The sequence below is a fragment of the Lepidochelys kempii genome, chromosome 15 (genome assembly GCF_965140265.1).
Source record: "Lepidochelys kempii isolate rLepKem1 chromosome 15, rLepKem1.hap2, whole genome shotgun sequence".
Classification (NCBI taxonomy): Eukaryota; Metazoa; Chordata; order Testudines; family Cheloniidae; genus Lepidochelys; species Lepidochelys kempii.
In genome coordinates, this window is record NC_133270.1 from 29,270,346 (window position 1) to 29,284,331 (window position 13,986).

Consider the following 13,986-nt stretch of genomic DNA (forward strand, 5'->3'; position numbering starts at 1 on the left):
GTTATCTATGGAGTAGGTGCAATCCCAGGGGACACTGCTGGTTAAAAGAATTCTATCTCAGGCACATACGCAACAAAAGTGGAATCCATCTGGACAATACATCTCCAAGAACCATAGTTACTGTAAGATAAGTAACAGTTCTTGTTGGTTTGTTGGTATATATCTTCAGAAGCTCCAGAACTGTGCAGTCCTGTTTCCAAACCTGCACCAGTTACAATCAAATTGTAAAGGGGAAGTTTGTCATTTAAACAATCAGCATTCCCTTCTTGTAGAAGAATCTTTTATTTTTATTTAAAAAATATACATGACTCAGTTGTAGAGCAGTCATGCGCTCCCATACATTTCAGACTTACTGGGAATTATTACATTCTATAGTACATTAGTATTTAGTAGGCAGCTGTACACACTTGAGACTTAAAAACAAAAAACAAGGCATACTCACTGATAGGACTACCATGGGCTTAAAAATAAACCTCCCTTCTGAACCAAGGAGAATAGCATTTGAAAAATATACTATCAGTCTACAGTAGTACTTGGCTGTAGGAATATAATCTTGACATCCAAGATCAAGTGGTTGCCATATTTGTAGCTAAACAACTGCATGTTATTCCCCCTGTTTGCTTTCCTAATTTAAATACACTCATGTGACAAAGCTTGCACCACAGCAAGGTTCCTATCTCTTGCTATATATGCAAAGGAAAAGGCAGTGTTTGAAAGAGAAATTGATTTATGACATGGAAAGAAAGTTCTCATTTTCAGAGGTAAAAGGGGCTATTTAAAGCTAGACGTCAGGTTGTTAAATAACTTCATTTTTTTGCTAAAGCCATCACTTTCCGAAATGTCAGGTTGATTCTTGGGGCGAGCACCTTCTTGCGGGGGGGCAGGCTATGATACCAGTGCACGTTGGTGGGGTAGTTCATCATTAGTAAACTGCCATGGGCCAGCTGCAGCTTGATTGGCTCAATGTGGCATGAGGCGTTTTTCCCACGGGAAGCACCATGCCTGAAGAAAAAGTCTCTGCAGGCTCCAAAGGACACTGACGCGATGGGACTCTGTGGAACCAATTCTCTCTCATCATCTCGATGTTCGCCTATGTGATCACAGCCATCTTTATATCTGTGAGGGGGAAGATTAAATTAGTTCTTCCATCAACTGTACAAGCGTATGCCAAGACACTGCTTTACTTCAGCATATTTATTTTTTATTCCCACACATGGAGACTGTTCCTGGAAACCACAGTTCAAATCTTAATTTAGTCACAAATGAGTCTAGCATTCTCACCCTCCTGGATGCTTTTCTACCACACAAAACTGACCCACACACTTGCGAGTTGGTTATTTGGATGGGAAAGACTGAGGGGCTCCCTTGAAACGTAACTGCCTTAGCCTCACAGACAAATCTGCATTCTGTGCAGGGCTTGAATGGAAGAGAGTTTCCCGTGACTTGGTTATGCTTCTGCAGAACACATTGAAAATGTGCTACAGTGTGTTCCAGGCAAGCGCATATCTTGGAGAGAGGTTCCCTCCCTCACTTCTCTCTTTCCTCCTCGAAAATGACCCAGTTCAAACACCAATGCTTTGCTTGGTTTGCGGTCACTGGGATGCCACTAGGCTGAGCCTACTCCTTGTCTCAACAGGTGTGCAAGGAACATAGGATTGGGTCCCTGGTGTTTAATCATGCAGCTGTAACAGAACTATCTCCATTTAGATACTACAATGCAGACACTAAAGAAAGAGCTTAGCTTTTTGAATGCTTTCAAGTACTCTATTAGCTAGTTAACGCTAAATTGGAAGTTGCATATCCACAAATTCCTTTTTGAGGGTAAAATGAAGTGGCGAATAACTGCTTAATGATACCTGATTAGTAAAATGTCCTACAATCAAACTGTTGCTTGAACAGAGAGATGCTTACTGCCATCAGAAATCAAATGTTACCTGTTAATAAGAACAAAATTAAAAGTGTGTCCAGTGGCCAGGGTGATGCGCTCTCTGATACGGTTGAGAACTGGGATCCATAGCTTAGGAGAAAAGGTAACACCTGAGTAAGTGTATGTTAACTCAGGATCTCCATATGTCACCTGCTTCCTTGGGATGTTGTGCCATTTGCCAAACACTTGCACTTTGGTAAGATCACCTGTTTGAATAAGAGTTTGAGAAAGTCAAGACCAATTTGCCCTCCTTTTAGATAGCTAAGTAGCAGTGTTTTTTTTAAAGTTTAGAGTTAGGTCAAGTGCAACTATCAATCATTCCCTCTGCAGAGCAGAGTACAACATATTCCTTGCTGTGCAGCTGCTCTGAGTGTGACTTAGAATGACAATGCAACTAAGTGGTACTGCACATCTTAGCTTAAAAACCTCTCAATTTTTAAATGTTGCTGTCCAGGAAAATGACGGGAAGCTGACTAAGACTAGAGATCTACATGTATGAGACTCCTTATGAGGGATGGAAATAGCACAGTGGTCTGAGCTTCTCCCACGTCACTCCCTGTTGTTGAATGAGAGGGAATAACTGTAAAATAACAGAGCTAAAAACTTGAATCCTTTCACCTTTCATGTGTTTTGTATGTTTCATGTTGTGGCCTTGATCACGCATAAACTTAAGAATGTGAGTGAGCTCGCTGCATTTATGTGCTTAATGTTAAGCATATGTATATTTGAAGGATCAGAGCCTACGTTTGCCACTTACCTGATCATGCAAACACATCTACCCATTGGGATCTTTAATCCCACTAAAGCCAATGGGAATCCACTTAGAAGTAAGAGTCTGAGTGTGCAGACTGCATGCAGGCTTGGGCCTTATGCGTAAAAACTTCCTCCCACCTATCCAATCCTGCACTGAAGTCATAAGGCAGAATTTGTCATGGCAATTAGAGATGGAAGAGACATTAGGTCCGTTAGTCTGTTTACCTTCAAAATATTCCACTTCCTTTTCCAGCTCCTGGAAAATCTTGTCAGCCTCAGTTTTGCCGAACAGGATCTTGTAATCGCAGTTCAGACCCTCAGCCCGGATTTGCTTCCATGGAGAATGCACCAAGAACTCATCTGCACCTGGCATTTCTGACCGGGGCCTTTTCTTCTCTCCCCCATCTCTCATACAGTCCAGCTCTCCTCCCTTCATCTCTAAGGGCTCTTGTTTGTTCTTGCCTGGGGAAGGCCTTTTGACCAAGAATTTATCCATTCCTAGCTGCCCCAAAGAAACAGCCATCAGCCTGCAACTAAAGGGCCTGATGGGATTTCACTCTGTTAGATTCTGGGCTGCGTGGAACTACAGTGTCCTGGGAAATTTTAAATGCTTCGTTGAAACACACATGTAAAATCCTTGCTCCCAAGTAACAGAGACTTAAAAATACCTTAATGTGAATCCTAACTGAGAGGGGGGATCGCTGTACCTCTGCGGAATGGAGGGCCAGCTCCACTGCACTCAGTTATTCCAGGGTAATCCTCAGTCTGGGCAATGCTCCTAGGGTCAGACAGATCATTACCGAGGACTCCACTGAAACTGGCCGGGCACTCAGCTCGCTAAAGGCATCTAGGCTACAGAGACAGCTCTGGCAGGCCTCATTTCCAGCAGCAATACCTACTTCCCTCCCACTACTTCCTGTCTGAGACAGCGAGCCAAACGTTCCACCCTTGCTCAGCTCTCCCAGCCAAGCGCTTGTTGTGCTCTGCAAGGCTTGCAGCAAGGTCCCCTGGCACCACCTACTGGATCTTCTTAGAATCATTTATAAATGATTAGAAACCACTATCTGCCTGCTTACTGAATCCACCACATTATTTATATGCATCATAAGTGTACACAGCCCTGTTTAACAGGTGACTGGGCCGAACAATGTTATTTATTTTGTATGGCTTTGAGGGCTTCATATAAGGCTTTACAAAACTCAATGTCACTTTTATTGTAAAAAGAACAGGAGGACTTGTGGCACCTTAGAGACTAATCAGTTTATTTGAGCATGAGCTTTTGTGAGCTACAGCTCACTGCATCAGATGCATCCACAGTATGCATCCGATGAAGTGAGCTGTAGCTGTAGCTCACGAAAGCTCCTGCTCAAATAAATTGGTTCGTCTCTAAGGTGCCACAAGTCCTCCTGTTCTTTTTGCGAATACAGACTAACACGGCTGCTACTCTGAAACCTACTTTTATTGTAATGTGTATAGCTTAGTAAACACTCATTATAGCACAGCTCCTAGTGTTCTGGCCTAGAAAATTTAAGGCTGCATTTCATGCATGCATTCCAGGATCCATGTCACGTGTGTGTTCACTCCTTTGCTAACAAAATGACCAAATGAGGGATTTATCCCACATCAGTTATATTATTAATCATTTTTATTAAAGTTGTGCCTGACGGCCAATCAAGAATGGGGCCCATAGTCAGGTGCTGTACAAACACAGAATAGTAAACAGTCTCTATGCCAAAGACCTAACAATCTAAACAGACCAGATAGATCCAGGGTGGGAAAAGGGGTAGAACACACCAGCGGAGTGAATGATGGGTTGTGGCAAATGCCATGTTAGTACCATATTTAAATTTATGTTATTTATTTATTTATTTATGGCGTAGGTGTACTTAGGAGGGGATCAGTTAAATGCAAAGGGGACGGAGACAGGGCAGAAGAGGGGCATGCATGGAATGAAACTGAGGTGCAAGTGCTATTCACAGTTGTACTGACAGGGCCATGGTGTTCTGGACCCCTAGTGTCGTTGGCACAACTTAAGAGGCAGCCTGGTTTACTGCATAAGGAGATAGGCTGGGACTCAGAAGATGTAGGTCCTAGTCTTGGCTCTGCCACTGACTTGCTGGATGACCTTGGGTAAGTCACTTTCCTCTATTTAGAGTGTAAACTCAGGGTTAGCAGGGTCAGCATCTGTATAATACTTAGCACAATGAGGCCCTAATGTGTTGAGGTTACTAACCAGGTGCAGTCATATAAACAATAATAATTAACTTTAATTGTAATGCACACAAGTCCCTGTTGATTTTTTTCAGCTTCCTCTGACAGGATGATAGGATGAGTTACTTAGCATTTGTAAAGAGCTCTGAGGAACCTGTCATGTAAGAGTTCAGTTATTTTATTTTGCTTGCCAAATAGCCCTTGTTCTGATCCATCAAAACCCACCTGTGTTGCACTGCACTGAAGCTACAGAGAGATGTGGTGGCCAGCCTCAAAGTGCCAATTTCTGAGTTTGAAAACAAGATCAGGGCAGGCTGGGAATGGACAAAGGCTGACTGCAAGAACAGAGGGGAGAAGTGTGCATGTTCGCTCTGCCTTCTTGGGACGACAAACCACACAAGCACAGCCAAAGCTTTCAACGGGCAGAACTAGCTTCTCCACTACTTGGGCAGTACCTTTGGAGTTGAGGCTCGTGTCCCCTCCTGGTGTCATCCCCCTGCTTTATTCAGGCCCAGTTCTTCCGTTTCTATCACAGCAGCACCCAAAGAGCTGTCAGGGTCAGGGCCCCATGGGGCTGGGCACTCTACGGGCCGTGCAGCCCGCCTCTCCCCGATGCTCTGTCATTGCCCCCCTCACTGCTGCTTCCACCCCATCTGCCTGCAGGCCACACAGCACCTGGATTAGAGTGAAGCGGGGGTGAACCCCTCAGGAGAACAGGGGGAGGGGGATGCATGGGAGTGCCAGAGGGGAGTGTGGGGGGCAGGTGGGATACACACAGCAGGGGGGAGCAGGACAGACCCAAAGGTGGGCGGGGTGAGTCACTGAGCGTGGGCAGGGGGGTTAGATCCACACGGGAACTGGGAATGAAAACCAAAGCCTGATAGCTCAGTGGTTGGAGCATTGGCCTGCTAAACCCAGGGTTGTGAGTTCAATCCTTGAGGGGGCCATTTGGGGATCTGGGCCAAAAATTGGGGATTGGTCCTGCTTTGAGCAGGGGGTTGGACGAGATGACCTCCTGAGGTCCCTTCCAACCCTGAGATTCTAGGATTCTACCCACGCGCGTGAGGGCTCTGAGGGGCGGGGGAGGAGACTGCCCTAATGCGCACGCGCTGACTGCGTCTAGGGTCCCTCTCCTGCACGTGCTACGCCCATGCCCCCCTCCCCGCGCATGCGCACTCGCTTGGCGCCAATTTCGGGCAGTCCTTCAGCCAGGCAGCCGCCGGCCACTGCCACTGCCGCTGCCGGCTCCCGTGTGGGGAAGAGGCCGCCTGTCTTCGGCTGGCCGGACCGCCGCCGGGTCCCGTGTGTGGCCGGACCCGCAGAGCCCACCCGCCGCCGGCATGATCGGCCAGAAGACGCTGCACTCGTTCTTCCGCGCGGCGCCGCCGCCGCCGAGGAAGCGGGAGCGCTCCCCGGAGCAGGGCGGGGACGCTGAGGTACCGAGGGGCCGGGCGGGACCCGGGGGCAATCCGGGCAGGCGAGGCGGCGAGCCCGGAGCACAATTCATTTAAAAGTCCCGCCGATCAAAGCGGCGCCGCTTTGGGGGATTGACCAATAGGAGGGCTCTCCGTGACCCACGGTCCAATGGGAGCGCAGAGCTGGGAGAGGGGTGGGGCCAGACAACTGGGCGGGACTTCGGTAGTCACTGGCCGGTAGGGAGCTGTTTTCTATTCTCCGTGTCCAATCGGAGGAGTGTGACTGGGCGGGGTTGATAACGCGGGGAGGTCAGTCGGCGGGCCTTCATAGCAAGGGGCCAATAAGGGGAGCGGTGGCCCTGCCAGCGCCCAATGAGGAACGGGAGGGCGCGGCTAGAGTGCCAGGAGCGCTTTCTGTGACTGAACGTCCAATAGGAAGGGCACTCCCATGGGGGAAACACGCGCTGTTTTCCCGCGAAGCAGCCACGTGTTTGCGCGGCGCAGGGAGCAGCTGTGACTTAGCCCCGCCTAGGCTGGGGGCCCCAAGCGGCCTCCACTGCGCCCGAGCCCGGACGCTCCGGCCACAGTAGCTCGCCTGCGGTACCCCGGGGTGGCTGGGAGCGAGCTGCGCCCTCCCGGCCCGGCGCGCCCCTCCCTCCACTATGGGGCGGGCCTGCACCTGGTTTCTCCGCGCGGGGCAGGGCCGCCGCGTGCTGCGCCTCCCCTGCAGCAGTCTCTTGTGTCGCGACCGCCAGGCCAACTTCGCCAAAAAGCAGAAGCCGGTGGAAGATGAATCGGGGAAGGCCTCGCCCTGCTCCCCTCCGCTGAGCCCCGAGCAGCTGGAGCGGATCCGCAGGAACAAGGAGGCGGCTCTGCAGAGACTCGCTTCGCGGAGCGTCCCCGCGGGGTTCGGAGAGGGCTGGAGGCGGCCGCTGGCGGGGGAGTTCACTAAGCCCTACTTCTCCCAGGTGAGCGCGGGAGGCTTTGCCCGGGGGAGGAGCGTCTTGCTGCGGCAGCTCCTCTGTAGGTGGCCGGTGCCCGCCGCTCTCCCTTGCCTGTACTGACCGCGCACCACCCCTGCTTCCTCTAGCTAACGGCATTTGTAGCAGACGAGCGAAAACGTCACACCGTCTACCCACCGCCGCAGCAAGTCTTCACCTGGACGCAGATGTGCGACATCCGAGAGGTAAGTGTCCCTGGGGCGACCCCTGCAGTGCCGGGGAGAGAGTCGGGATTTGCCGCCTTTTGTTGTTTTTGATAATAGGATGAAAGCTGCATTTGCAGTCAGGCTCCAGGCTGCCACGCATGTGTTCCACTCTTCATGGTTTTCTCCCTGGAAGGTTTAGGATGTGCTTTAGGATGTGAACCCTGCTTTGTCTCCTGTAGCGTTTGTATACTTTGCCCCTGTTTTCTCATCTAGATACTGAAATACGGATTTATACATTGGTTATTTCCATCCATAACTACAACATAATATTCTTAAAAACTTTAGCTGTTTTCTTGGCCGCTTTTCCCCAGGCCTTCCCCGTTTCTGCACTGCTTTCTTTCAGATGCAGCTTGGCTCTGATCTACAAATTTTTGCTTTGTAGCAATATATTAAGTACTAAATATTAAGAAATATTGCTGGCATATCAGTACTAATTTGTGTCTGTGTTCAGGTAAAGGTTGTCATCTTGGGACAAGATCCTTATCATGGACCCAGTCAAGCTCATGGACTCTGCTTTAGCGTCCAGAGACCTGTTCCACCTCCACCTAGGTATGGTTATGCTTTATCTGTTTAAAAATCTGCCACTGTTTACTAGGTAGGTTATCTAAAAACATACAGCTGTTTGTGACTTTGCCTTTCTGACTACCTTTGAGGTAATTGTTTTGTGATTTGCTGAAAAATTAACTTTATAACATATGACCCAGTATTTTTACTTGTTGGGGAGCAGAAAGGTATCAGAAGAGTGACTTGTATTGAATTTTAAGGTGTATGCTTTGTGGGAAAGATCACCTTGATCAATGGGTCCATCAGTCCTCACAGAGAGAGCGCTAATCACAACACATCATTCGTGTTGTTCTAGCCAGTCCTTCAGCCACCCGCTAAACAGGCTGTCTGTGGCACCAGACACCCAATTGGCATAGTGCACCACAGCCCAGAACCTCTGAGCGATCTGCCAGTCTCAGCCTCCCAAGTAGCTGGGATTACAGGCACGTACCACCGCACCCAGAGCTTTCTGGGAAAGAATTACTGCAAAAATAAATGGATGAATTCTAGATAGACTTCTGGCTCCTCCAAGGTGGTGATGTATTCCACAGATTTGGGCTCCAAACCTATGAAATTGGGTTTCCATGCCGATCCAGTTTTTTACCAGATCCAGTTATTTACTCAGGCCTCCATCCTGCAAATCTTTAAACAGATGCTTACCTTTAAGCAGAAGTGTGGTCCCATTGCCTTCAGTAAGCATTTGCATAAAAGTTAGCAGGATCAGGGACTTGGTATAAATTAAAGGGAGAGGTGAAGAAAAGGACCTGTCATACACATCAGATGAGTATAACTTTCCTAAATGGGAGTTCAGTTTTTTAGTTCTTGGTAAAAGTTTCAATTGTAATATACACAATCATTAACTTGTCTGTTTGATAATTTCACAGAAATATTCTAAAAATCGCTTCCATTATTTTTGTTTGCAGTTTAGAAAATATTTTCAAAGAGCTGTCTGCAGACATAGAAGATTTCACCCATCCCGGTCATGGAGATCTAACTGGGTGGGCCAAGCAAGGTAATCAATCCGTTCATCCTTCCTGGGCTCTTCATTTAGACTGTGTCTGTACTAGCACTTACGTTGGCAAAACTTTTGTCGCTCAGGGGTGTAAAAAACCACCCCTCGGAGCAGCATAAGTAGTGCTGGCATAAGCGCTCTTGTGCACAGGGTTCTGTCTGCGGGAGATGCTCTGCTGTTGACATAGCTACCGTCGCTCGTTGAGCTGGTTTCATTATTTCGAAGGGAGAGCTCTCTCCTGTCAGCATAACGCGGCTCTGAGTGCTCTTACAGCAACACAGCTCTATCAGCACAGCTGTGCCGCTGTAAGCTTTTAAGTGTAGACGTGGCCTAAGTGGGGATCTTCCTCCTCAGTGAGTAGGTTGTAGTAGCAATGCTAATCGAGTTCAGGGGCGGGGCAAACTTTTTGTCCTCAGGGCTGCATCGGGTTTTGGAAGTTGTATGGAGGGCCTGTTAGAGGAGGGGGGCGTGGCCTGGTCCCCACCCCCTATCCACCCCCATGATGGCCCCCCACAGGACTCCTACCCCATCTAAACCTTCCTGTTCCCTGGTGGACCCTCTGGGACCCCTGCTTTATCCACCCCTCCCTGTCCCCTGACTGCCCCCAGAACCCCTGCTCCTGACTGCCCCCTGCTGCCCCATCCACCCCCCCAGTCCCTGTCCCCTGACTGCCACCGGAACCCCTGTCCCTCATTGCCCCCTGCCGCCCCATCCAACCCCCCCCCCCCTCTTAACTGTCCCCCTCCAGGACCCCTGCTCCCATTCAACTCCCTTGCCTTCTATCCAAACCCTGCCCCCTTACCACGCTGCCTAGAGCACCGGCGGCTGGCGTTGCAGCTGCACCAGGTCAGGCCGGGCTCTGCAGCTGCACTGCCCCAGGAGCTCACTGCTTTGCCGCCCGGAGCATTGTGCCGGCAGAGCAGTGAGCTGAGGCTGTGTGGGGAGGGGGAACAACAGGGGAAGGGTCGGGGGCCAGCCTCCCAGGCCAGGAGCTCAGGGGCTGGGCAGGAGGGTCCCACGGGTCGTAGTTTGCCCACCCCTGATCTATTGGTACTTTCCAAACTACTTGGCTGAGATTTATTAAAAGGAGCCATTTAAAAACCCCAGCCTTTTAATGTTCGTAAAGCGGGTAAATAATACTGAGTCGAAGCATGTAAAAAGTGAGCGTGTGCTTAACCATGTCAGCCTTGGCCTTACACCAAATAATTGTCTTCATGTTCTCCCGACAAAGCACATGTGCAATGTGCTGGCCTTTTTAACAAAGATAAGAGTTTAAAATTTTTCTTGGGGTATATTCTCTGTAATAACTCTGGCAAAATTCTATTTGCCTGGCGAATAGCTTTGAGGAGTGAGTGAAATAGCATCCTTTTTATTTATTTATTTAATTTCAGTTTTTGGTTTTTTGTTTTTTTTTAATTGGGCTTGGCTGCTGTGTAGTTGCCGAGGGAGGTGGTGGAATCTCCATCATTGGGGATTTTTAAGAGCAGATTGGACCAACACCTGCCAGGGCTGGTCTAGATAATACTTAGTCCTGCCATGAGTGCAGAGGACTGGACTAGATGACCTCTCGAGGTCCCTTCCAGTCCTATGATTTAATGCTACTGACTCAGCATTATAGTGGTAAATCTGTTTATGCGGGCATGCTGTAATTTTAAAGGAAAACTCCATTAAAGCACTATTAACTTACAGGAACTATATTTAGCCCCTAAATGGGTCTGTTTCTTAAATGGGTTTCTTAGTGACTTATTTTCTCCCTGCTTCGACAAATGGATTGTTTGAAAACTTTGTACTGGTATCTCTTATTGATAGTTTCCCGTGAACAAAAGATTAAATGATTTTTTTTACCATTGCAGATCCAGCAAAAGACTGGAAGAGAGCTTACTACTTTGTAAACTAATTCATGTATTCTCTGTCCACACTGATATGTTCATGTCTTGTTTGTGATTAGGAGTACTTTTGCTCAATGCTGTCCTCACAGTCCGAGCACACCAACCTAATTCACACAAGGACAAAGGCTGGGAACAATTCACTGATGCAGTGGTGTCCTGGCTAAACAATCATTTGGATGGACTTGTCTTCATGTTGTGGGGAGCGTATGCACAGAAGAAAGGCAGCTCTATTGATAGGGTATGGTTTAATTATTCCATCTTTCTAGAAGTCCTATTGCTTCTTGCTTCACTTGGGACATTTTGGTAGGATGCCATCCACAGGGGGCTTTTGGTCATAAGTGGAAAAACTGGTTGCTGCTGCCTACTATTAAACTAAAAAGGCAAGTAGACAGTTAAGGGTCTCAAGTTCACTGTCCACTGTGCGTGTCCACTTCTGTCACCTCTTTTTGTTCCAACAATGCTTATCCTCTAGGAACAAGAACAATCAGTGTGGAAGAAGTTAAGATACTGTTGTGTGAAGAGCCTCAACATTACGATGTGTAGTTCATCTCTCCTAGGAAACTTCCCAGAACATCTTACACTCTTTGTTGCTGTTTGTTAGAAATGCAGCCATTTATTGAGTGCAGAAAGCCTGGGCTTCATAGCAAACCTATGTGCTCTTGTTTTTAACTCGAATAATGAAAAGATACTTGCAATTTCATTTCTGTATTTGATAATAGCACAGATGAGCAACCTCCATCTAGGATCTGAAAACCTGCAAAATTTCTCATTCTTATCTCTAACTTCTTCCAGAAACGTCACCATATTCTACAGACTGTCCATCCCTCGCCTCTCTCTGTGCACAGAGGGTTCTTCGGTTGTCGGCATTTCTCTAAAACCAATGAACTGCTGAAGAAGTCTGGCAAGAATCCCATTGACTGGAAAGCACTCTGAGCTACAAACATGAACCGGGGAGTGTAACCTGAAATAGCCCTTCTATCAAGGATCATCCCATTCTTGAAAAATTGGGCTGGCATGAGAATTATTCTTTACACTTGGTCTAACTGAAAAACAAAATGGCCTACTTTGCAGAAGTGCTACCTTTTAAGTATCTTTCTTTTTTACATACTGTATATGTTAAAGGGGAAAACTAGAGTTTGATGTAAAGAATAATGAAACTTCTAGGTTGTCAAAAAATTTTAAGCTAAAATCTGTTTAGCCTGTTCTCAAACCAAAAACCATGTCTGTTCTTTGCTCAAATGGAACTATATAGGGAATTCTCATATTGAGTTAAACTTATACGAAATTCAGTTTTTGTGAGCACCCTTTTATGGTTAGTGAAACACATCTTATTTGCTATTTTCTCCCCTGTATTTACCCAAACATAAAATCTAGATTTAAACATGGGGGGGAAAATGGAAGCACCTTTATACTCTTACAGCAAAAAAGCTAGTTACTGTTTGTTCTGCTAAAGATCTGTTTAACCCAGTTTAATTTTCCAGGTATCAATTGTTTTCTATCAGGCAGCTGGACTAGATGTGTGTGTTACTGAACATGCCTTTGAACTCCCTGAGGATTTCAGGGCTAATATCCCAGACAATTGGGGAAGTTGTGACCAATATTAGTGATGTTTCTCTCTTTCATATGCAAAGTACTTTGATCGTATTAAACTCACCATAAAGTTCCATTGGGCATATAACACCTCCTTCTAACTACCACAACAGCCTGACTTCCAGAAGACGTATTCTCATGTTATTTAGTTACGTGTCTTTTGTCACCTGCATATGTACCTGCTGATGACAGCTGAACTTCAAGGTGATCCTTCAGGATGGTATTAGAACATTTCATGTCACTCTTCAACATGTTTGAATGTACAGTAAAATCAGGACACCTCAGATGTAGAATTGGTTCTGTGCATTTCATAGTCATGAATGAACAGAATTGTCTTTATTTCACTTTTTTGAACCTCCTCTCCTCCAGTGTGTACCTTTCTTCCACCAGTAATTACAGTTTTGCTTTCATTCAGAGCTGGTCTGAAGTTGGAGGTGCCTAGCATCTCTAAAGTTACGGAGTTCCTTCTTCTGAAAAGATACATGTTCTTTAGCACATCACAAGGGGGAGCAATCTTGTTCATAGTCCCTGTTTGGCATCTGGTTAGATTGTGCAAACCTATTTCTCATGCCATACTGATCCAGCAATATTTGCTCAGTTGAGATTCCCATTGAAAACAATAGAAGTTTTGCCTGAGTAAGATCTACAGGAGTTGGGTCAACTACTTCAAAGTGGATTATTGCCTTTTATTTTTTTATTTTCAGTATGTTGCAAACTGCAGTATGGAAGTGACAGTGAGCAAAATGTTCAGGGAGAAAAGGATCTGTTTGCCACCGTGATGGCTGGCTCCAATAGAAATTGAAGACCTCACTCTGCTCCCACAAAGTTGGTGACAGAACTCCCCCTGATGTCAGTGGGAGCAAGGTGGGGCCTTGATGACATTCTAGGATTTCAGATCTAGCTCTGAATTAATTGATTCTTTTCTATTAACTGTCACTGAGTAGAGAAAAAGTTTAGTGTATCCCCTCTGTGAAACTGCATCCTTATTTTGTACTATACTAGTACATTTTACACTAGTACCTATGTATGGAGAAGCCATTTCTGAATCTTTGTCCCAGTAGGTAACACTAGTACAAAAGAAAAGATTCTATGTTTTCTATAGATATTGTTTAACCAGGGTGTTGTTTTTTAAATAAAAATTCTACTTTCTTTATGCTATTGTGCTGGAATCATTTACTTAGCGTCCCCCGTGTTAAGTTCCTCTTATCATAAATGTTTTCTCAAAGATTACTATGTTTTAATATGAATTTTTTTTGGAAAACGGTTTACAGCACACTGTTTTCCAAAAAAAATTCATATTAAACATAGTAATCTTTGAACTTGAACTCTTACTCCTACTTCTCCATCCTACTTTCAGTTTTCACAGACCTGTTTTTTCCCCTCAAAATATTCCTTTGTACTTCTAAACTCTGTAATTCAAATGAAAATAAAACCTAGTA

The 13,986-nt window shown here is 46.4% G+C and overlaps 2 protein-coding genes across 2 annotated transcripts; one reads left to right on the forward strand and one right to left on the reverse strand.

The window, feature by feature from the left end:
• Positions 1-287: 287 nt before the first annotated feature.
• ALKBH2 (alkB homolog 2, alpha-ketoglutarate dependent dioxygenase) lies at positions 288-3,601 on the reverse strand. Its single transcript, XM_073312485.1, has 3 exons — positions 2,906-3,601; positions 1,935-2,133; positions 288-1,116 (listed from the first exon to the last, which is right to left on the reverse strand). Exons 1-3 carry the CDS (start codon positions 3,201-3,203, stop codon positions 807-809), a joined length of 807 nt encoding a protein of 268 aa, XP_073168586.1. The 5' UTR covers positions 3,204-3,601; the 3' UTR covers positions 288-806.
• A 2,630-nt stretch (positions 3,602-6,231) lies between these two features.
• On the forward strand, positions 6,232-13,700 carry UNG (uracil DNA glycosylase). The gene is made up of 7 exons (XM_073312932.1): positions 6,232-6,327; positions 7,062-7,274; positions 7,397-7,492; positions 7,965-8,062; positions 8,980-9,068; positions 11,017-11,195; positions 11,750-13,700. Exons 1-7 carry the CDS (start codon positions 6,232-6,234, stop codon positions 11,888-11,890), a joined length of 912 nt encoding a protein of 303 aa, XP_073169033.1. The 3' UTR covers positions 11,891-13,700.
• Positions 13,701-13,986: the final 286 nt, after the last annotated feature.

Excerpts from the sequence above, each read along its gene's own strand:
- ALKBH2 (XM_073312485.1), bottom strand. The coding sequence starts at position 3,203 with ATGGCTGTTTCTTTGGGGCAGCTAGGAATGGATAAATTCTTGGTCAAA. Across the intron at positions 2,134-2,905 it reads GGAAGTGGAATATTTTGAAG|GTGATCTTACCAAAGTGCAA; the intron begins GTAAACAGACTA and ends TTATTCAAACAG. Across the intron at positions 1,117-1,934 it reads AATTTTGTTCTTATTAACAG|ATATAAAGATGGCTGTGATC; the intron begins GTAACATTTGAT and ends TCCCCCTCACAG.
- UNG (XM_073312932.1), top strand. The coding sequence starts at position 6,232 with ATGATCGGCCAGAAGACGCTGCACTCGTTCTTCCGCGCGGCGCCGCCG. Across the intron at positions 7,275-7,396 it reads CTAAGCCCTACTTCTCCCAG|CTAACGGCATTTGTAGCAGA; the intron begins GTGAGCGCGGGA and ends TGCTTCCTCTAG. Across the intron at positions 9,069-11,016 it reads AACTGGGTGGGCCAAGCAAG|GAGTACTTTTGCTCAATGCT; the intron begins GTAATCAATCCG and ends GTTTGTGATTAG.